At 42.0% G+C, this 23,717-nt stretch overlaps 1 protein-coding gene across 1 annotated transcript in view; it reads right to left on the reverse strand.

Moving 5' to 3' along the window:
* POU6F2 (POU class 6 homeobox 2) overlaps positions 1-23,717 on the reverse strand; it is a 768,824-nt gene that overhangs the window by 19,534 nt on the left and 725,573 nt on the right. Inside the window, exons 8-9 of the mRNA XM_030190008.1 lie at positions 20,022-20,190; positions 989-1,157 (exon numbers count right to left, since the gene is read on the reverse strand). Coding sequence (XP_030045868.1) covers positions 989-1,157; positions 20,022-20,190 — 338 coding nt within the window. The remainder of the gene's footprint in view (positions 1-988; positions 1,158-20,021; positions 20,191-23,717) is intronic.

The raw sequence follows: 23,717 nt of genomic DNA on the forward strand, positions 1-23,717 counted from the left end.
AGTTTCCTAAAAGAAAAGTCCATAAGCTATTTTTAAGATGGATGTGGAGAAAATCCACTGCTTATTTCTAGGATAAGCAGCATAAAATGTATTGTACTTGTAATTTGCATTGGTCACTGTTATGCCAGTGGTAGCTCCTGATTGGCACGTTATAAGCCCACAGTGGATTTACTGCTGCTTAGTAAAAGGGTCTCTTAGTATTTGATTGCATTCTGCGCCATCACAGCATTCTTTACTGTAGACCATATGATGCATTAGGTCCACGAGCTGAAGGTGATGAAGGAATGTGCTGTCTTCCAGACCTTATGTAAAACTATTTGACTGAATGCGTGGTCACAGTGTTGTAAGGGGAGGTATGCAGAAATATTATTATTATATTAATATTTCATCATGGCATGTATGAATTATATTGTAAACTACACAAAGTTTCCAAAGGAAACCCAAATATACAGAAAAATAATAAATTAATGAATACAACTTCCATCCCTAGCCAGTCCTGTCAACCACAAGCTGGAGACAAACTCAAATCTCTTGCAGCACAGAGCACAAAGATCCACCACTATCATATCTTTAGAATTTGAAATATCACTGCTCAGTTCAACAACAAAAAAATGGCTGCTTGTGTTTATAGAACACTACACCAAATTAATTTTACTGTAGGAAAAATAAAGTTAATTTAAACATTTGCATGCATATTACCTGGCAAATTACTTTATTACTTTCTATCTTTAAATTGTTTCCAAAATTGTTCTTATATATGTGTGTGTATGTGTATATATATATATATATATATATATATATATATATACACACACACATCTATCTATCTATATAAATATATACATATACTTAATAAATATATATATGAATGAGTAAATATTTTATATATATCTATATCTAAATGCATATATATTCTGTAACAGACATACACTGTTGCAAGCAGAAGAAAGGAGCATGTAACTTGTTAACGTGTAATGTGACATGTTACCTGCAGATGGCAGACTGGCTATAGGCTGGACCTTCTGTGGCACTTAAAGCTTGACCAACTTGGGTCTGTGTCAGCCCAAGAGACAGGCGCCGAATTTTAAAAGCTTTGGCAAACTCTCTGATTTCTTCCAGATTCACCCCATCCACCTCACCAGAGGCCGTCTGAGGATCTATTAAAACAGATTTCAAGACTGTAAGTACTTTAAACCAATTTACATAAATCGGATTTACAGTTCTATAATTTGTGGTGAGATTAGTGAATCATCTTTTTATTTTTACTGGTCACATCTGTTTAAAAATAAGAATTTGTTTTAAATATATATGAGAAAATTACAGTATCCTACTGGAGCATCGGTGACCATTTTATCAAGGGAGAAAGAGAGCTAATAAGCATGGACAGTTAATTGAACGCAAACATTTCTGCCTAAGCATATTCTATAAGCCGCACCTAGATTTAGGCGCAGTATATAGAATATGCTTAGGCAGAAATCATAGCACCTCCATTTACACCAATGAAAACATGGCGTAAATCCCGGTGCATAGATTTAGGCACAGAGGACCACGTTTTGCCGCAGCCTAGTAAAAGGGCCCCATAGTCCCTTTTACCAAACTGTGGTAGAAAGTGGCCTTAGCTCGTGCTTACACAGGTCATTCCCATGCACTAAGGTCAGTTTTACCATGTGGGTAAAATGGCCGAATTTCCACTTTTTTCTATTATTGGCCAAGCGCTAATTTTGCCATTACTGCATGGCAGTATTTTGTAGGTGGTAAGGGTGCACCCGCTAACCACATGCTAATCAGTTAGCATGCGGCAATGTGGCTGTGGTAACCAAATACTACAGAGTACGCCTACTCTCTGCCCCAGGCCTGCCCCTAGCGCTAAAAGAAAAAAATCTAGGGGCCCTTTTACTAAGCCGCATAAGCGTCTATGCTTGCTAAAATGGAGTTACCGCCCGGCTACCGTGTGGCTGTTGCAGTAATTTCATTTTTGGCGCGAGTCCAATATGCGCGTCTGAAAAATAGTTTTTATTTTTGGCCGCACATATCGGACGTGCGTAGGTCATTACTGCCTGGTTACTGTGTGAGACTTTACCGCTAGGTCAACGGCTGGCGATTAAGTTCTCAGACCCAAAATGGATGTGTGACAATTTTCATTTTGCCGCACATTCATTTTCGGCAAAAATAAAAAAAAAAGGCCTTTTTTATAGGTGCGCTGAAAAATGGATTGGCACGTGCCCATAACGCCTACACTACTGCAAGCCATTTTCAGCGCACCTTTGTAAAAGGACCCCCCTAGTTTTTAGGGCGTGAGTAGCACACTGATTCCAAAATTACCATGGGACGCCTGAGCCCAACCCACGGTTAGGCAGTGTAAGTTGAATTAAGCATGTGTTTGTGCTTACTGCAGCTTAGGACAAGGATCCATAATGATGGAAGACCTATGATGTGATATTGCTTTAAGGTACCTGTGGTGGCACACGTTAGCTGCCTTGTTACTGGCAGATTATGCATAATTATTTCTGCTGGTCTTTATTTAACTAAAGGTCTTCCATCTTTTATCTAAAAAAATGTAAATGCTGAGTGGTTGATACTTTGAAGTTAGTTTATTTATTTATGTAAAATATTTATTAATCACAGTATCTTACAACTCTAGGCAGTGTACAGAATAATACATATATAAAATCCAATCAAACAAGGCATAAAAACAAAAACGTTGAGTCAGTTATATTACTTATTAAAGCAGGCTAACCAGCAAAACAGTGAATAAACAAACTGCCATGCTTAAACGCAGTATGCCTGAGTGAAGAAATATACTTTCAGCTGTTTTCCAAATTGTAGCATTTAATTAACACTTAGTAGCTTTTATGGTAATAAGCTCTATAGGAGGAACTTTTAACTATTTTGGTTATGCACTAATTGTTAGCACATGCTTGAACTGTTATCTCTTGGTAATTCCCTCATTAAATTGCTATCACAGGTTGTTACTTCCTGCATTAAACAACTAACATTAATTATGATTAGGGTTTTTCATTTGCAACTTTCTTTAAATTAGTCCCCTTATTTTCTAACTCCTTTTACTCTCTAACCTATCTATCCACCTTATAATTGAAAGAGAAAAACGCCTAGATTTCGACCCAAATCGGGAGATAGACGTTTATCTCACAAAAACGAATAAATCGGTATAATGGAAAGCCGATTTTGGACGTTTTCAACTGCACTCCATCGCGGAAGCATACAAAGTTGACAGGGGCGTGTCACAGGTATGGAGAAGGTGGAACTGGGGCGTGGTTATCGGCTGAGGAGAGATGGGCGCCTTTCGCCGATAATGGAAAAAAGTATGCGTTTGTAGCTAGAATTTAGGGCACTTTTCCTGGACCCTTTTTTTCACGAATAAGGCCCCAAAAAGTGCCCTAAATGACCAGATTACCACCAGAGGGAATCGGGGATGACCTCCCCTGACTCCCCCAGTGGTCACTAACCCCCTCCCACCACAAAACATGATGTTTCACAACTTTTTATTTTCACCCTCAAATGTCATACCCACCTCCCTGGCAGCAGTATGCAGGTCCCTGGAGCAGTTGTTAGGGGGTGCAGTGGACTTCAGGCAGGTGGACCCAGGCCCATCCCGCCCTACCTGTTACAATTGTGCTGCTTAATGCTTAGTCGTCCAACCCCCCCAAACCCACTGTATCCACATGTAGGTGCCCCCCTTCACCCCTTAGGGCTATAGTAATGGTGTAGACTTGTGGGCAGTGGGTTTTGAGGGGGATTTGGGGGGCTCAACACATAAGGGAAGGGTGCTATGTACCTGGGAGCTCTTTTACCTTTTTTTTTTGTTTTTGTAAAAGTGCCCCCTAGGGTGCCCGGTTGGTGTCCTGGCATGTGAGGGGGACCAGTGCACTATGAATCCTGGCCCCTCCCACGAACAAATGCCTTGGATTTATTCGTTTTTGAGCTGGGCGCTTTCATTTTCCATTATCACTGAAAAACAAAAATGCCCAGCTCACAAATTGTCGAATAAAACATGGACGTCTATTTTTTTCGAAAATATGGTTCGGTCCGCCCCTTCACGGACCTGTTCTCGGAGATAAACGCCCATGGAGATAGACGTTTTCGTTCAATTATGCCCCTCCATATGTTCCATCTTTGCTTACACTCTATGCTGTCTATTAAAATGTTTTATTGCATATTGTGCTGACATTGAAATGTAACATACTATCCAGCTCATTTTCGAAAGAGAAGGCCGCCCATCTTCCGACACAAATCGGGAGATAGGCGTCCTTCTCTCAGGTTCGCCCAAATTGGCATAATCAAAAGTCGATTTTGGGCGTCCTCAACTGCTTTCCGTCGCGGGGATGACCAAAGTTCAAGGGGGCGTGTCGGCAGTGTACTGAAGGCGGGATGGGGGCGTGGTTAAGAGATGGGCGTCCTCAGCCGATAATGGAAAAAAGAAGGGTGTCCTTCAAGAGCATTTGGCAGACTTTACTTGGTCCCTTTTTTTTCACCACCAAGCCTTGAAAAGGTGCCCGAACTGACCAGATGACCACCGGATGGAATCAGGATCACCTCCCCTTACTCCCCCAGTGGTCACCAACCCCCTCCCACCCAAAAAAAAAATTTAAAGACATTTTTTTCCAGCCTCTATGCCAGCCTCAAATGTCATACCCAGCTGCATGACAGCAGTATGCAGGTCCCTGAAGCAGTTTTTAGTGGGTGCAGTGCACTTCAGACAGGCAGACCCAGGCCCCCCCACCTGTTACCCTTGTGGTGGTAAATGGGAGCCCTCCAAAATTCACCCGAAACCCACTGTACCCACATGTAGGTGCCCCCCTTCATCCCTAAGGGCTATGGTAGTGGTGTAGAGTTGTGGGTAGTGGGTTTTGGGGGGCTCAGCACACAAGGTAATGGAGCTATGCAGCTGGGAGCAATTTGTGATGTCCACTGCAGTGCCCCCTAGGGTGCCTGGTTGGTGTCCTGGCATGTGAGGGGGACCAGTGCACTACGAATGCTGGCTCCTTCCACGATCAAATGCCTTGGATTTGGTTGTTTTTGAGATGGGCATCCTCGGTTTCTATTATCGGCGAAAACCGAGTTCGCCCATTTCTAAGGTTGACCTAAATATTGAGATTTGGCCGTCCCTGACCGTATTATCGAAATGAAAGATGGATGCTCATCTTATTTCAATAATACGGGATGCCCCGCCCCTTCGCCGGGACGTCCTTAGAGATGAGTGCCCTTAAAGATGGGCACCCCCCGTTCGATTATGCTCCTCCACGTCATACTTTTTATTATTATTTGAATATTTTTACTGCTGTAATTGTCTGTTGCCTATGTTTGACTTATTCTGCTGTACACTGCCTCGAGGGGGTCATTTAGTAAAGATTAGTTTGAGTTATCTGCAGCAGGGCCCATAGGAATAAAATGGGTGCTGCTGCAGATACCTTTGAGCTAATCTTTACTAAGAAGCCCTTTTACTAAGCCATGTAAGTGCCTATGTGGGCCCAACATGCGCCAATTCTGAGTTACTGCTGGTAGCCCTTGTGGTAATTTCATTTTTTGTGCATGTCCGCTATGCGCGTCCAAAAAATATTTTTTATTTTCTGCCACACATCAGCTACGAGCGTCAAGTGGCATTTGACGCGCGTAGGTTATTACCGCCCGGTTACCGTGTGAGACTTTACCTCTAAATCAATGGCTGGTGGTAAGGTCTCAGACCCAAAATGGAAGCAGACCTTTTTTACATGTGCGCTGAAAAATGGATCTGCGTGCGCCCAAAACCCTGCCTACACTACCATAGACCATTTTTCAGTGCACCTTAGTAAAAGGACCCCTAAAAGACCCCCTGAGTGAATTCAAAAAGACAGTACATAAGTAAATAAATATACCTCGTTGCCAAAAATAAAAAAAAAGGTGTTTATTCAATTAAGACTTGAAAAATATCACCTCTTCAGTACTCTCTCATCCTCTAGCTTGTCTTGTATCCTCCACTTCATGTTATGCCTTTCATGTATTAATGTCTCATGACTGACAAAAAAGTTCATATATGATTCCATAAGAAAATATACCCAGCAATAATATCTGTGGCGTGAAATACTGATAAGCAATGATATTTGTACCTTCAAAGCACCCTTAATTGGCTGAAAAAAAACCCCCTAATTTTACATTTTATAAATACCTAACAATAGAAGCCCTAAGAATGATTGATGTTCTAAGTTTAATTTGCTTTGCTTATATTATATGGAAAAGCTGAATGAAAAACTGAGAAATGAAGAAATAAATATACAAGTGCTTAAGCAGCCAAGAAGATTGTGGATTTACTAAGTTCTCAATATAGCATTACTGTAGACTTGTTTTATTATAAAAATGAAATATAAAGTTCTTGTATTGAAAATTAGAGCTTCAGATATAAATGACCATAAGGCTCAAAAAGCTTCCAGAAATCTGATTCTCCTCACCAATGGTTCTCTCTGAATTCTTCTGTGAGGATCACCTCCACAAGAGGATTAGGTACTAAACTGTGGTAAAATATACCATTCTACTACAGCTTAATTTACTGCAGGAGTCACCAACCTGTAGTAACCTGGTACCACAGTTTAATAACTTACACGATAAATGAACAATACAACTTGTGATCAATGTCTTAGGTGGAATTATTTTTCCTCACTTGGAGCATTGGGCTTCTAACAAGTGGCCTGATGATCCCAGGGGTCAGAGCTAATATAAATCCTGTGCCAAAAACCCAATTAAAGTCCCCCCAAACTAGGAAGACACCCCCAGACCCTCTTCCTCCATAAAAGACCTCCAACATCCCCTCCATCTAGTATGGTTATCCCTGGTGTTTACTGGTGGGGGAAAGTGTTATGGTACTACCACTAACAGACAAGCTGCTGAATAGAGTACAAACCCTTATTTGGTAGCCTTTTGTGGTAGTACCTTGAGACCATTGCTAAGGGTTATCCAGTACCATCACTCTTGTCCTCCTCTGCTAAACACCAGGGAATAGCCCCAGTAGGCCTTTGGGGGGGAGGGGTCAAGGTTTTTCTTCTGGAGGGGGAGGTGTCTTTTGGGGTAACTTGAAAGCTGTTTTATTGGATTTGCATAATAATGATGTACTTTACATGAATTTGCATGGTTTGCATTTCATTATTATTCAGTTTGGGTTGTGGTAAAATAACAAACATTATGTTAACATGTAATTTGGCCAAAAGCATGCATTATTCCCTTGCCTTTCTGATAACCAATTGCGTCTAACTCTTTTATTTATTCTTCTCTCTATTTATTGCCCTTTTGTCTGGGGACTTTGAATACAGATACAACAACTCTATCCCCTCCTTTTAATGTTCTCCCCTTTCCATTTTTCCCTTGCAGTGGAATGTAACCATTCCTTCCCCCTTTCCCTTCTTGTTCAAGTCTCTTGTTCCGTTTTGGACTTGTATGAATTGGTGCTGGATGTACTAGTAGTTTGTATTGTGAGCCCCTCCCTCGTATTTTACTTAGGGGTCCTTTAACTAAGGTGCGTTGAAAAATGGCCTGCGCTGGTATAGACATGTGTATTGAATGTGCACAGGTCCATTTTTCAGTGTATATGCAAAAAAGGCCTTTTTTTTTGGTCTGAAAACGGATGTGTGGCAAAATAAAAATTGGCGCACATCCATTTTGGGCCTGAGACCTCACCGCCACCCACTGTCTTGGAGGTAAGGTCTCACGCATTAACCGTGTGGTATCAGCGCGCATACACTGCCGATTACCATCCGGTTAGCGCTGTACACCGGAAATTTTCCAGTGCACGTACTGGATGCACGTAAAAAATGAAATTACCGCCCAAGCTACATGGTAGCTGGGTGGTAGTTCTGAATTGGCATGCATTGGGCATGTGCAGGCACCTACGTGGCTTAGTAAAAATGCCCCTTACTTTGTAAACTGCTTAGATTTTTATTATATTAGCGGTATACCAAATAAACTGACCCTGAGCCTGAACACATGCTATTACCCCCATAAGTTTACAATGCTTTCTGTAATCCCTCTTGTACCCAAAAATCTTATTCTAGGACAGTCTGTCTCACCTCCAAAGCCCCTAGCTTTTCTCCTCATTCTTATAGTTTCATTATAAACATTCCCCTGTCATGCCCTTCTGCTTCTTCTCTATTCCATCATTCAGAAGAAAGAGAAAGGTATTCCACTACAGGGGCAACATAGACAATACCATGGGCGTGGTCTCACTAACTAAGAGCTGAAGGGTAGATGATAGAACAAATAAACATAAACATCAAAGCATACAACTAAGTGTACCACACCAGAAAACAATGCCAACAGTTGTTATTAAATAAAACTAGTTAACAAGTGGAAAATAGGCATTCTGTCATTAGGCAAAGAAAAAAGACACAGGATTTCATAGAAACAGAAAAATAAAGACCATATGGCTTATTCAGTCTGCCCATCCATGTCATCTACTCTCCCTATCACTCCCTTAGAGATCCTATGTACTTGTCCCAAGCTTTCTGGAATTGAGGTACTGTCTCGGTCTCCACCACCTCTACCGGGAGACTGTTTCACAAATTCACTACCCTTTCCATGAAGAAGCATTTCATCAGGTTACTTCTGAGCAGTGTGTGTTTTCTAGCAAAAAAAGGTGCCGGTACTCAAATGCTAGACCACCCTTCAGGGGTGGGGTGATCACTGAGGATCCACCCCACAATAGCCAGGCCCCCTGCAACCAGTCACATAATCTACGACAAGGTAGAATTGGTGTGTAGAGCCTGAGCTCTTTCATTAAAACTTGGGGTCCATGGTTCTATTTTAGCAGACAATGAAAAAGGTGTCGGTACTCAGTACTCCCAAGTACCCCCTCAAAAAAGCCCTGCTTCTGAGTCTATTCCCTTTCACCTTCATCCTATGCCCCCTCATTCCAGAGCTTTCTTTCAATTGATAGGTATTTAAACATCTGTATCATATATCCCCTCTCCTGCCTTTCTTCCAATGTATTCATATTGAGATCTTTACGTCTGTCCCTATACACTATGGGCTAGATTCTATATATTGCAGGGGCGTAGCTACTTGGGGCCACGGGGGCATGCCCCCCCCATATTTGGCCCTGGCCTCCCCACCACTGACCCTTTTGACCCCCTCTTCCCCCCACCGCCAACCCTCCCCTGCTGCCATCACCATCAGGTACCTGTGCTGGTGGGGGTCCCCAACCCCCGCCAGCAAGTTCTTTTCAGCGCCGGTCTCTGGGCCGGCACGTTGCTGTAGCTAATTTGGAAGGATTCTGTTCTGAGTGAGTCATCCTAGACGTGTAGGACATCAGGACGACTCACACAGAACAGAATCCTTCCAGATCAGCTGCAGCAATGCGCCGGCCCGGAGATCGGTGCTGAAGAGGACTTCGGCTGGCGGGGGTTGGGGACCCCTGCCAGCACAGGTACCTGACGGCGGCGGCGGGGGAGGGTTGGCGGCAGCGGGAAGGGGGGTCGAAAGGGTCGGCTGCGCCTGGGGAGGGTCAAAAGTGGTGCTGCGGCGGCACCAGGGGGGCTCAAAAGTGGCGCCGGGGGGGGGGGGGGCTAAAATGTGCCCCCTCACCTCGGGCTCTGGACCCCCCTCCCGCCAAAGTCTGGCTTCGTCCCTGATATATTGTGCCTCAATTTTCACACAGAAAGCAAAGCGTATTCTGTACAGTACGCTTTAATTTAGGCATACATTATAGAATACACCGAGTGTTGCTCCACTTGACTAAATTTAGTCATGGTCAATTACACCAACTAAAACTTGGTGTAAATCCTAACACCTAGATTAGGTGTGGAGCAGATGCATTCTATAACATTGCTCATAGATTTTAGAAATGCCCATGACCTGCCCATTCCACTCCCATAACTACGCCCACTTTTCAACTCATGTGACTTAGAATTTACATGCACCATAGTTGTAAATTTTAATTAATGCCAATTAGTGCTGATTATTGCTTGCTAGCATCCAATTATCAGCACTGGTTAGCTTGTTAGCTAATTAAGTAATGCGCATTATGGAATACGCTTCAATTTCTGTGCAGAAATCAAGGCATGATATATAGAATCCTGAGGGTTAATGACAAAGACCACAGAACATTTTAGTAGCCACTCTCTATATCTTTTTGAAGGTGCAGTCTCTAGAATCATATACAATATTCTAAATGAGGGCTCACAAGTCTTATACAGGGGCATCATCACCTCCTTTTTCCTATGGCCATTCCTCTTCTTATGCACCCAAGTATCCTTTTAGCTTTCACTGTCACCTTTTCTACCTGTTTGGCTACCTTAAGATCATTAAATATGATCACATCCAAGTCCTGCTCCTCTTTCATGCACAATGGTTCTTCACCCCCCTAAACTGTCCCATTTGTAGCCCAAATGCATGATCTTGCATTTTTAGCATTAACTCTTGGCTGCCAAATTCCGAACCATTCTTCAAGCTTTGCTAGGTCCTTTCTTATGTTATCCACATCATCAGAAGTGTCTACCCTATTGCAGATTTTGGTATCATCTGCAAAGAGGCAAACCTTACCAGACAGTTCTTCAGCAATATCGCTTTCAAAAATGTTTAAAAAAGAACGAGGCCAAGAACTGAACCTTGTGGCTCACCACTGGTAACATCCTTTTTCTCAGGGTGAGCTCCATTAACTGCTACCCTCTGTTGCTTTCCACTCAATTAGTTTCTAACCCAGTCAGTCACTTTAGTCGTATATGTAGAACCATGTTAAAGGCTTTGCTAAAATCGAAATACATCACATCTAGCACTCTTCCTCAAGCCAACTCTCTGGTCACCCAGTCAAAAAAAGAAATTAATCAGATTTGTCTGATAAGACCTTCCTCTAATGAGAACCATATTGCCTCGAGTCCTCTAATCCACTGGATTCCAAAAACTTTACTATTCTCTGTTTTAAAAGTGTTTCCATCAATGTACTTACCACAGAAGTAAGTCTTTCTGGCCTGTAGTTCCAAACCTCCTCATTTCTTCCGCTTTTATGGAGAGGGACCACATCTGCCCTTCTCCAGTTCTCCAGGACCACTCCCAACTCTGGAGAAGCATTGAAAAGGTCAGCCAGTGGAGCTGTCAGAACTTCCCTATGTTCCTTCAGTACCCTTGGACACCTCTTCTGCACACAAGGACTTTGACCACATAGAGCAACTGTCAGTGACTATGCCATTTGGAAGAGACTGCACAGCCATTGAAAACTATTGGTATTGTCTTATGCTGTTGTAGACTAGCTGTATGCTTTGATTTTGCTAATACTAACCCTGATGCAAGTGTGTGCCGAAACACATCAGGTCTTAAGATGATTTGTATGGCATGATGATATGACTGATATTGAGCAGTTTTTAATAAAATAAACAGATGAAGAGTGGATGAAAGAAGAATAAAAAAATAGTAATTAATAAATTGCTAAAATATATATGATGAAAGATGGTAGTAATTTAACATTAGTATATATGTGTGTGTGTGTATATATATATAAATTAATTAATTAAATTTATTACAATTTATTTATTATTCTGTCATCTTCCCTTCATCTGTTGGTTAGTGAGATCACCAATCCCTAGTTTTGTGTCCTATTCTATCTTTTGTACTCTGCCTCTGTTCTCCTTTCCCTTTCAACTCATTTCTATCTGATCAATGCATTTCTTGCTTGCTTAAAGACTCAAGATCCACTTGTGCGAACTATTTTACCTCATTGCACTCCAGTTATTTCCCCATTGACCATATGAAAAGTTTTTCTGCTGTTCCACCTTCACATTTCCACCCTACTTATGCCATTTGTAGTTTGTCAACAGTGTTGTTTTTCTCAGGGCCTGATTAAGGCCAACTGATGCCCTAGATATAGCCCACCAATGGTGCCCCTTGGTTCTTCCATTGCTTAACTGATAAGACATTAAGGTCCTTGTTTACTAAGGTGCATAGGAATATCATGGGCATCTATACAGCGCGCGCTAATATTTAGAACACCTCTAGCACGGCTTAGCAAACAGGGCCCTAAGACTCAATAAGAGCTGAGAAATATTATTGTATGAAACAAAACACCGTATATATTTATAATGATTAGGAAAACACTGACATTTATGTTGGATAATGGGTGTGGCAGACTGTAGTGAAAGAGTTAAGGGCAGAAAGGGTAGTGACGTTGTCTTTAGCTACACATTCAGATGGAGAAGGAGGTCATAGCTACAGCTGAATTTCATCCTAATAGACTGCGGTGCCCCAGGAGCAGGTATGCAATAAGAACCCTAGAGATATGCCCCCCAATTCTATAAATGGCACTTTAAATTGCACACACACTCAATCTGCGCATGCTGTCTATCTATATCTTTTATTTTCAACCAAACAAGAAAAACACAACCTGCAAAAATCGAATCTCACAATACAATAAAACAGCAAGACCAATGCAAAAAAAATAAAAAAAAATAAAACAATACCTCCCCCCCCCCCCCCCAGAAAACCCTAAAGATTAAGAAGCCTACTATAAGCTAAAGGCGTCAAAGTGGTCCAAAAAGGTTCACAAAGCAAGCTAAGACTCTAACCAGGACAGGAGTCCAAATCAAGGATTTCATCGCAGCTAAAACAGGAGCCTCTTGTGCATTGAATTTAATTGAATAACAAACCAATTAGTGCCAACAATTGGGCCCTAACAATCAATTATCGGTGCAAATTGGCATTAATTAAAATCTACATGTGTAAATTTACGCACCCAGATCAAAAAAGAGGGTCATGGGTGGATCAGGGATGTTCCTGCAATTTAGGCACATTATTATAGAATAAGGGAGATCTGCGCCTAATTTAGGTGTGAGGATTTACACCAGGGTACAGCTGATGTAAATGGTCATGCCTAAAAGTAGTTACAGATCCCAATGCTAAGCATTATTCTCAGAAGCGGAGCCAGGTTGACGACGCGGGGGGAGCGAGAGCAGTGCGAGAGGGGACTTCCGCCAGTGCCAGCGCACATTTTCAATGCAACACATTTAGAAAAAAAATAGGCGCCGGCAGAACTCCGTTTGGGGGAGCGGTGTCCCCCTAGTTATGCCACTGATTATTCTATAAACAGTATCTAACTTTGAGCGCCGTTTAGCAATAAGCACTATTTTTTTTCTGCCGATCATTCAGCGCTATTTATAGAATTATAGTGCCCTGGGAACATGGCAGAAGAGAGAAAAGGAAATAAGGAAAAAGGGTGACTTGGGAGTGTATGGGACAAAAGGAAAAGGTGAAAGAGAGAGAGAGAGAGTGGTAATGGCGGTTGGCATATCTGGGTTTAAAAAAGGTTTGGACAAGTTCCTGGAGGAAAAGTCCGTAGTCTGTTATTGAGACAGACGGAGGGGGGGGGGGGGGGGGGTGAGGGAAGCCACTGCTTGGTCTGGGATTGGTAGCAGAGAATGTTGCTACTATTTGGGTTTCTGAAACCAGTTGTGCGCTATAAGAGACCTCATAGCTTTTGTACATATATCTTATCAATAGAAATCAAACAAAATAAAACATGGAAAAGAAAATAAGATGATACCTTTTTTGTTGGACATAACTTAATACATATCAAGAAATGTATTAAGTTATGTCCAATAAAAAAGGTATCATCTTATTTTCTTTTCCATGTTTTATTTTGTTCGATTTCTATTGATAACCTTTAAGAGTAGACTAACATGGCTACCATACCTCTGTACATATATCTGATGCAGCTGAGTCCTTTTTGATTACAGTTACTTTGTTGATATAATTTCTTTTGCTTGGTATACTTTTGAATTCATAGGGTCTGCTCCTTTTTATAATTCCCCCTTTTTTTCACTAATTGGGTTTCTGCCAGGTACTTGTGGCCTGGATTGGCCACTGTTGGTAGCAGGATACTGGGCTAGATTGGCTGTTTGTTTATCCCAATATGGCTGTTCTTATAATAATAATAATAGCAGTAAAACTTATAACCCCGCACTAGCCTTCCAGTTCAGAGTGGTTTACAAAGTAAGATTCTGGTCAAACTCCAGGCATTATAATAATAAAACAATTTGAAAACCTTTCCTACCACACTATTCACTTAGGGCTCCTTTTACAAAGCGGCGGTATGCCCAACGTAGGCTTACTGCTCGCTAAAAAGGAATTACCGCCGGGCTACCGCAGTAGCCCGGCAATAGTTCCCACTGCCAGCATGCCATCATATCCGGTGTGTACCCTGCGGTAATCGGGCAGTGCCGCATGCTACCCGATTACCGCCGGGTTAGCATGGGAGCCCTTACCGCCATCTCAATGGCGCCCCCCCCTCCCAGAAATGGCCGCACGGGAAGTGCTTTACTTGCCACATGGCCATTTCCTGAAGAAAAGCAAGACCTACGTTTTACCCGCTGTGGTAAAAGGGGCCTCAGTGCGCATCAAAAGCACATGCCCATGCCAGTGCAGGCCCCCTTTTGACACAGCTTGGTATAAGGTGCCCTCAATAATAAAAACAGATTACAAAATAAAAAATATATCCTAATCTTCACCATCTAATTCATACTATACTGAATTTAATACATATTTCATAAATAGAAATGTTTTAATATTGCACTGAAATTCTATGTAGGAGCCAGATGATCTAATTATAGTTGACATTTCTTTCCCAAAGCTAGTTTCCTGGAAAGATAGCAAATATTCAAAAAAATTCAGCCTTTTTATAAGTCTAGGGGAGGAAAAGAAAGAAATTTATCATGCCCCTTCCTAGTATTCCTGTTATTTATTGCTAACTTAAAATGTCCATGAAAATAAGATGGAACCAAGCCATATAAGATCTTGTAAAGAAAACATGACAATCTGAACAAAATTCTGGCACCAATTGGCAACCAATGCAGCTTAATATAATACTGAGATAAAGCGATCAAATTTCTTCAACGAAAAAATCAAGTGAGGCGCTGTGTTTTGAATTGTTTGGGGACCTTTCAAATTTGTTTTGAGCATCCCAAATATATGATGTTACAATAATCCAGTTGGCTCAAACTGATTGATTGCACCATTACTTTAAACTGATCTTCCTGAAAGTATTTACATATTTGTTTTAATTTCCATAACAGCAAGAATGTTTTCCTAATTAAAGTTTATTAGGGTTTGTAATATTAGGGGCCCTTTTACGTGGAGGGGCATAATCGAACGGGGACGACCATCTCTAAGGGCATTCATCTTTAAGGACATTCCGGCAAAGGGGCGGGGAAACCCGTATTATTGAATCAAGATGGACGTCCATCTTTCGTTTCGATAATATGGTCAGGGGCGCCCAAATCTCAACATTTATGTCGACCTTAGACATGGTCGACCTAAATGTTGAGATGGTCGACCTCAGAGATGGTCGTCCCCGGTTTTCGGCCATAATGGAAACCAAGGACGCCCATCTGAAAAATGACCAAATCCAAACCCTTTGGTCATGGCAGGAGCCAGCGTTCGTAGTGCACTGGTCCTCCTCACATGCCAGGACACCAACCGGGCACCCTAGGGGGCACTGCAGTGGACTTCACAAATTGCTCCCAGGTGCATAGCTCCCTTACTTTCGGTGCTGAGCCCCCCCAACCCCTCCCTAAAACCCACTCCCCACAACTGTACACCACTACCATAGCCCTTAGGGATGAAAGGGGGCACCTACATGTGGGTACAGTGGGTTTCAGGTGGGTTTTGGAGGGCTCACATTTACCAGCACAAGTGTAACGGGTGGGGAGGATGGGCCTGAGTCCACCTGCCTGAAGTGCACAGCACCCACTAAAAACTGCTCCAGGGACCTGCATACTGCTGTGATGGAGCTGGGTATGACATTTTAGGCTGGCATAGAGGTTGGGAAAAATGTTTTTTAATTTTTCTTTTTTAGGGTGGGAGGGGATTGGTGACCACTGGGGGAGTAAGGGGATGTCATCGCCGTTCCCTCCGGTGGTCATCTGGTCAGTTCGGGCACCTTTTCGAGGCTTGGTCGTGAAAAAAAGGGACCCAGTAAAGTCGACCAGATGCTTGTGAGGGACACCCTTCTTTTTTCCATTATCGGCTGAGGATGCCCATCTCTTAACCATGCCTCCGTCCCGCCTTCGGTACACTGCAAACACACCCCCGTGAAATTTGGTCGTCCCTGCAACGGAAAGCAGTTGAGGACGCAAAAAATCAGATTTCGATTATGCCGATTTGGGTGGCCTCGGGAGAAGGACACCCATCTCTCGATTTGTGTCGGAAGATGGGCGTCCTTCCCTTTCGAAAATAAATTAGTAAGCTACATAAGCGTCTACGTGTGCCCAATGCATGCCAAAATGGAGTTAACGCCCGGCTACCGAGTGGTTCTTGTGGAAATTTCATTTTTGGAATGCATCCGATACAAGTGTCTGAAAAAAAGTTTTTATTTTCGGATGCGCACCAAGTGGCATTTGATGTGCATAGGTCATTAACCCAGTTACAGCGTGAGACTTTACTGCTAGGTCAATGGCTGGTGGTAAGGTCTCAGGCCCGAAATGGACGCGTGGCAATTTTCATTTTTCCGCATGTCCATTTTCGGCAAAAGTATAAAAAAGGCATTTTTTGCAGGTGAGCTGAAAAATGATTCTGCACGCACCCAAAACATGCGCCTACACTACCGCAGGCCATTTTTCAGCACACCTTAGTAAAAGGACCCCTTAATGCACCATCTAAATAGATCCCTAAAATTTTAATGAAGATGGTTTATAATTTTTGTGGTCCATAGTTATTATTATAAGGAAGGAAGAATTTAAGTATGGGTACCCTTCCCAGGGAAACGCTGCAAATAAATGTGAAAATAACATTTTGGAAATGATGAAAAGGAGTATATGTTCGCCTCATTTAAGAGTATCAACTTATAAAAGCACAAACATTTTTATTTCTTTATGCACATAGATGAATAAATCCTTAGTTTTCTTAGCCTTCCAAATCACTGAATTTCTTGAATAATTTAAGTTTCTTGAATATTTAAGTTTTAAATAGCAAACATCTAGGATCAGAACATTTATAATTCCACTGTTATTTATACTTCAGAAGTTCATTATCAAATGTAATTGTTCCAACATTTGGACTGAATATTCATGCTAAGAATTTTCAAAAATTCTACATCTCAGGTGAAGAAATTGAAAAAAACAACCAGTGATATGGGAAGGGAGAGGAAGGGGGAAAATGAATGGGTACAGGATCCGGGAAAAATATTGAGAAGAGGAAGAGATAAGGGGATTGGGGAGAGGATGGAGGAGGGATGAGGAAGGGAAAGGTAGCTGTTTCTGACATGGGAAAAACTACAGTGGGCATGCTGAAGGAACAATGGCATTCCCACATTGAGAAGATAATTGCTAGATGTTGAATTAAGATGGGTGATTGTTAACCCGGGTTATTAATAACTAGCTCTCATTGCTTAAAATGGAACCTCTGCTAAAATAGTACAGGTTATGGTAAAATAACCCAGGTAGCAAACCTTGATAACGTCCCCCCTTAGTGTAGTTGTGAGCAATGTAAATCAAACGTTTATTAAATATATAGTTATACATTTTTCCATTGGCTATCCTGCTTATAATCGAAAGAGAAAAACGCCTATATTGCGACCCGATTTTGGGCGTTTCCAACTGCAATCCATCGCGGAAATGGGTAAAGTTGACGGGGGCGTGTTGGAGGCGTGATGAAGGTGGATCTGGGGCGTGGTTATCGGCCGAGGAGAGATGGGCGTCTTTAGCTGATAATCGAAAAAAAGGCGCTTTTACCGCGATTTTGGGTCACTTTTTTGGACCCTTTGTTTCACGAACAGGTCCCCAAAAAGTGCCCCAACTGACCAGATGACCACTGGAGGGAATCGGGGATGACTTCCCCAGACTCCCCCAGTGGTCACTAACCCCCTCCCACCAAAAAAAACCCACTTTAAAAACTTTTTTTCCAGCCTGTATGCCAGCCTCAAATGCCGTACCCACCTCCATGACAGCAGAATGTGTTCTATCCTCTGACAGCCTTTCCCTGGTTCTGATGTGGCTCTCGGGTGAGTGTGACACCTTTTCTGTTATTCGCACTGCAGAGTCACATCAGCAATGCATTGTGGTGGGTGTAGGGTATTGGGCTCCGTGATTCCACTAGCTTGTGGCAAATGCTCATGATGTTGGTAGTTGGTAGGCTCTACTCCCATGGTGCTTTCCCCCCTGCTTACTGGGTCAGAGTTTGCCCTGTTTTGTTTCCGGTAGTCCATGAGGTAGTGGCCATTTTTGTAAGCCAGTTTTAGATCCCTTTCATGTGTTAGCCATATTACAGAACTTAGTTCTTACCTTGAATGTGGCTGAAAGAGGGCATTGTACACCATTCTGCCAGCTCGGACCTACTGCTCATCTCAGTACCAGGGAGACTCGTTGCCAGTGGGGCACAACCTCTGATCTGCAGTTAACTGTGAGTAAGCGTGCTTATTCCAATAAAGGACATTTTCGGAGAGATTAGTCTTCAGGTGTCAACTGGTGTGCCAATGTTATATAGCAGCAACAAGTCCTAGAGGCCTGCGTGTATGCAGATCCCTGGAGCACTTTTAGTGGGTACCGCAGTGCACTTCAGCCAGGTGGACTCAGGCCCATCCCCCCTACCTGTAACACTTGTGCTGGTAAATGGGAGGCCTCCAAAACCCACTGTACTCACATGTAGGTGCCCCCTTCACCCCTAAGAGCTATGGTAGTGTTGTACATTTGTGGGTAGTGGGTTTTGGGGGAGGGGGGTTGGGTGCTCAGCAACCGTGGTAAGGGAGCTATGCATGTGGGAGCGTTGTCTGAAGTCCACCGCACTGACCTCTAGGGTGCCCAGTTGGTGTCTTGACATGTCAGGGGGGGCGAGTGTACTACGAATCATGGCCCCTCCCACGACCAAATGGCTCAGATTAGGATGTTTTTGAGCTGGGCGTTTTTAGTTTCCATTATCGCTAAAAAAAACAAACGCCCAGCTGAAAAAGTCCATTTTTTCGAAAATACGGTCTGTCCCGTCTCTTCACGTACCTGTTTTCGGACATAGACGCCCATGGAGATAGGCGTTCGCGTTCGATTATGCCCCTCCACGGCTACCATTGCCTCCTAAACACAGAAGATATAATGACTGCTGTGTTTTTGCTATTTGGTGAGATGGTTGCTTGCATGAAAGGAGGGACATCTGTTGACCTCAGTGCCTCTCCCTTTGGCCTGCTCTGACCAGCTTCTGAAGGTGTGCATACTAGGATTACAGCCTGCTGTTTATGGACCTTATCTGATTCCCAACAGCTGTACCTAATTACTGTGATTATGTGCTTCAACTGACCTATATTCAGCATGCAATACAGCTAAGTATTCTGAGTGGGTTATTTGTCTATATCTAGGGAACTGTGAATGAACTGGGAGGCTCTGGTTAGCAGCTCACATCAGGCGTGGGGGGGGGGGGGGGGAGAAAAAGGTAAGGAGGAATACAGAGAAAAAAGGCTGAAGTGTTTGAAGAGATTCTGGATGAGTAGTATAAGTTATGTTGAAATATTGGGGTCCTTTTACTAATGATTTTAGCACACACTAATGATTTGCATGCGCTAAATGATAAGGTGACCATTATATTCCTATGGGTGCCTTATCATTTAGCATGCGCTAATCATTCGCATATGCTAATCTGTTAGCACGTTTTAGTAAATGGACCCCTCAGTGCTCACTAAGGATTAGTGCATGCTAAATGATGACATCCATAGGATTATAATGGACTTCTTTATCATTTAGTGCACATTAATCGTTAGTGCATGCTAAATCTGATAGTGTGCCTTAGTAAAAGGACCCCTTAATGCTACAGTCTATATATATGAATTTCAAACTCAATAAATAAAGTGCTTTTTTTAAAATTCTGTATCTTAACGCACTACAGGTAGAATCCACTTGACTCATTTTCAGGTTGCTCTTCAAGCACTGTATGGGACCTTATCACATGTATTGTGTTTTTTTTAAATGCAAGAGTTATACAATTAGTCAGGTTTTAGAGCAAAGCAAGAAGCAATGATAATACAGCATGCAACGGACAGGCACAGAATGAGAGAGATAAACAGGAAAGGAGAGAATACTTACTGCTCACTAACTGGCCGACACTCAGAGCTGAAGAGGAAGAGGAGGAGGAGGAGGAAGAAGAAGGCTGGCGGACTGGGCTTTGAGACATAGATGCTTGACTGTGAGCCAAATGCAGAAGGCTGGCTTGTGATGCTGCTTGACCCACCTGCGTCTGTGAGGGCTGATGAAGCTAAATATTAAAATGTCAAAAATATACATTTACTAAATATTCCAGTAATTGTAATCATTGTAATTACTTGTTATGTTTTTTTTTTATTTTTTAACGAAATGTATTAACTGATATATGCCAAGCTTCCTTACGGCAACGAGGAGGAGATGGGCCTGGTATACAAAGCAAGCTCATGGTAGTAGGATCACTGTGCATTCCCTGAGTTCAGTTTGCTTTTAAAAGTCATGCAAAACCATTCTCTAAACTTATTGGATACAAAATTTAAATGGTGACTTTCCTGTGTATACAAACACAAAAGTGGGGCAAAGGAACATGATGTGAAAACAATAACAGTGATATAGCACAGAACTAGTGACCAAGAAAATGTATAATTCTATTCAAAGGTCACAATATAAACATACCCTGGGGCACAGGTGCTGACACTATAGGACAGTTGCAATATCAGTAGATTCTCCCAACATGTTTAGGCTCTATGGATATTGTTGCATGGCATGTTTGAAATGCATTCTGGGATAGATTTTCAGAAGGACTTGCCTAGAGTACATCAGGAGTTATCTGGATAAGTCCACTAAACGGATAACTTATGGTCAAACATCCAGATGTTCATACAAAACTTATCTGGATAAATAAGGGAAGCAAGAGGCGGTCTGGGGATATTTCAAAATATTACCTGGATAGCAATGATTTTTCACTGTTATCCAATTGACTTTATCCAGATATCTCAACCAGGATATCTTGAAAATGATATTTGAAAATGATATCTGAATATTTCTAACTAGCTATATTCAGTGGCGGTGAGGTAACCATATATTTTTCTGACTATCTCCACAAAGATCGAGATAAAGTTATTTGCAGTTGAATATTGGCCTCTGCATTTTCATTCTATGCACAGTGCTATGGACTTTATAACAAAGAGATTTTTTTTCACACACCGTGTATACTCTGTCCTTGTGTTTAAAGGTGAATACATTTAAAAACAAACCCAACCACTTTTTAATCCAGGTATTTTTGGATGACTGCAGGCAGTTCATTGGGTATAGATCGTGTTCAAAGTAATTGTCAAACAACTTTATTGGATCATTTTTGACAGTAAGAGAGAGAGGGAAAGAGCACTGTTGAGAGATTAACGATACTTTAAGGTATCATAGCCAGAACATTTTCCACCAAAACAGCAGGAAGCCTCACCTCTCCTCCTTTCTAAAGGTTAAGGCTATATTTACTAAAAGTACTACTGAATTACTGTGCATTAACACACATTAAAGTGGGTTATTTATGACAGATCCCATTTTTTATGCATTGGAGTTGACAATTCCGTCATTAGAAATGTTGATAGTGGGATGGCTAGTAGATGTGAAGACCGCTTGGTAACTTATTTGCCTGATGCAAAAGTAGAGGACTTCATCTGTCACTTAGATATGATTTTAGACAATACTGGCGAGCAGCTGACTGTCATGCTACATCTGAATAACAACATGCTTTCTAGTTTGCTTCCCTTTCATTGTGGAATTCCCTTCCTCTTCCTATTCAATCTGAGCAATCTTTAAAACATTAAACTTGGATCTTTAAAAATGACTTTTGTTTAAATTAGGTTGGAGTGGCTGTTCCCTGTTGCGCATTTGGTATGTTCTTTTTCCTTTTCTTATCCTGGCTTGCCCTTTTCTCATGTTTACTCTTAGGCATCTTATGAGTATGATATGACACGTATTCTTTCCTGCCATGATTAGTACTTCCTTTCTGATTATCTCTTTTTATTTTTAATTTTCTAAACCACTGTGATTTACCAGTTAGATATGGTGGCATATCAGGTGCAAATAAACCATAAACTACAAACAATGATGAAGGAAGGTAAAGAAGAGTCTGGAAGCTACATTTTGGATTTTAAGAACAAAGCTGAAATCAAAAATACCAGTATAGCATTCTCAGAAATGATCCCTGTTCCATACACAGAAACTCAAAGGCAGCCAGAACTCTGGAGTCTCAATGTTTAGATGAGAAATGTGCAGAGAAGAGGGTTTTAGATTTTTTGAGAGCAGAGCAATACTCAGGAGCCAGAACGATAGAATCTACAGAGGGATGTGAGTCTTACGGGCACTGTATTAGACACCTGTGCGAAGGCTACCTTGATGTCATCTGAGGGGCCTTTGAGAAGATCATAAGAGCACTGCAAGACTGAGAGGTGTTGAAATTGTTGGATGGTGGCTGCTGACCCAATAAAAAGAGGTGTGAGTGTTTAGGTCACTGTTTTAGACACCTGCAAGAAGGCTACCATGACATCATCTAAGGGGCCTTTGGAAAGATTGTAACAGAGCTGCAAGCTCTGTGGTGCACGGTTGCAGGTGCGTGGCCACAGGCACAGGGCCTGAAGTCTTGAGTCTGAGGGAGGCTTGGTTTTATTCCTTCCCAACTGTGAGTACAATATGTTTGTATAATTGTGGGAAAGAAATGGAAGATCAAGGAAGGCGTTACGCCCAAACAGATGAACTTGGTTGGTCATATGGATAGACATATGCATAAGGCATCTGATCCAGTAGGAGTCTTGATAGTCTCTTCTACTCCTAAATCACATTCTAGTGTATCTCTTAGGTTTGGGGGACACCTAACCCCTTCCCCGCCTATGACCTCTTTAACTTGTCCTGTGGGAGGGACTCCTATAATGGTTCCCAGTCCTCAGGGAGGTGTTGAATTAGGGATTAAGTAACATGGTCTCCTTCCCCCTTTGGGCTTTACAGTTTCGATTCCTGCTCCTGTCACACACCTGGAATTTTCTCTGGGACTGCTAGAGCAGATGCCTTATAATGTTACTTTGGTAGATATTTGTAAGCTTAGGAAGGGGGTGGAAACCATACTTAAAAGTTCTGTTTCACAACTATGTGATTATACTGAGCAAGCTTCTCAAGTGTTTGGCTCTATAGATAAGAAACTGTTGGAGTGTGCTAAACATTTAAATGATTTGGAGCCGAAGGGTTTGATACTACAGGTGACAAGTACTTCACAAATAAAAGATTCCCTATCATTTTATCACAAAAATGACAGTTGGAAAATCTTCATAGAGCTGAGAACTTATGGATTTTGAAATTTTCTGTTACTTATTTGCTTTCTTCTCAGATCTTGTTCAGGAAGTACTAGAAAGAAGTGCTGTTTCTCAAGAATGCTGACTCTCCATTAATTTCTAATATATATTATCTGCCTCAAAAGAAAATTGCTGGTAATCTTGAGGATGTGAATATGGATGTGCTTGAGCACATCTCTCAAATAGACCTCACTAACCCTCCTGTTTACTAAGCTGCGCTAGCGGCTGCCATGCGGCATTGCCGACAGCATAGTGAATGGGCTGTGTCAGCATTACCACACCGGCAGCTGCTAACGCAGCTTAGCAAACAGAGGGGTACGTTTTTGGAATGTTCACATGATAACTTCAAACAACGAGCCACACTCTCGGTGACATTAGTTTGTGAAATTAATAACTTTATGTTATTTAGACCAAATTTTAGAAAGAAAAATTAGAATTTTTTTGTTCAGAAATTGCA

Source organism: Microcaecilia unicolor, chromosome 1, assembly GCF_901765095.1.
Source record: "Microcaecilia unicolor chromosome 1, aMicUni1.1, whole genome shotgun sequence".
Lineage (NCBI taxonomy): Eukaryota > Metazoa > Chordata > Amphibia > Gymnophiona > Siphonopidae > Microcaecilia > Microcaecilia unicolor.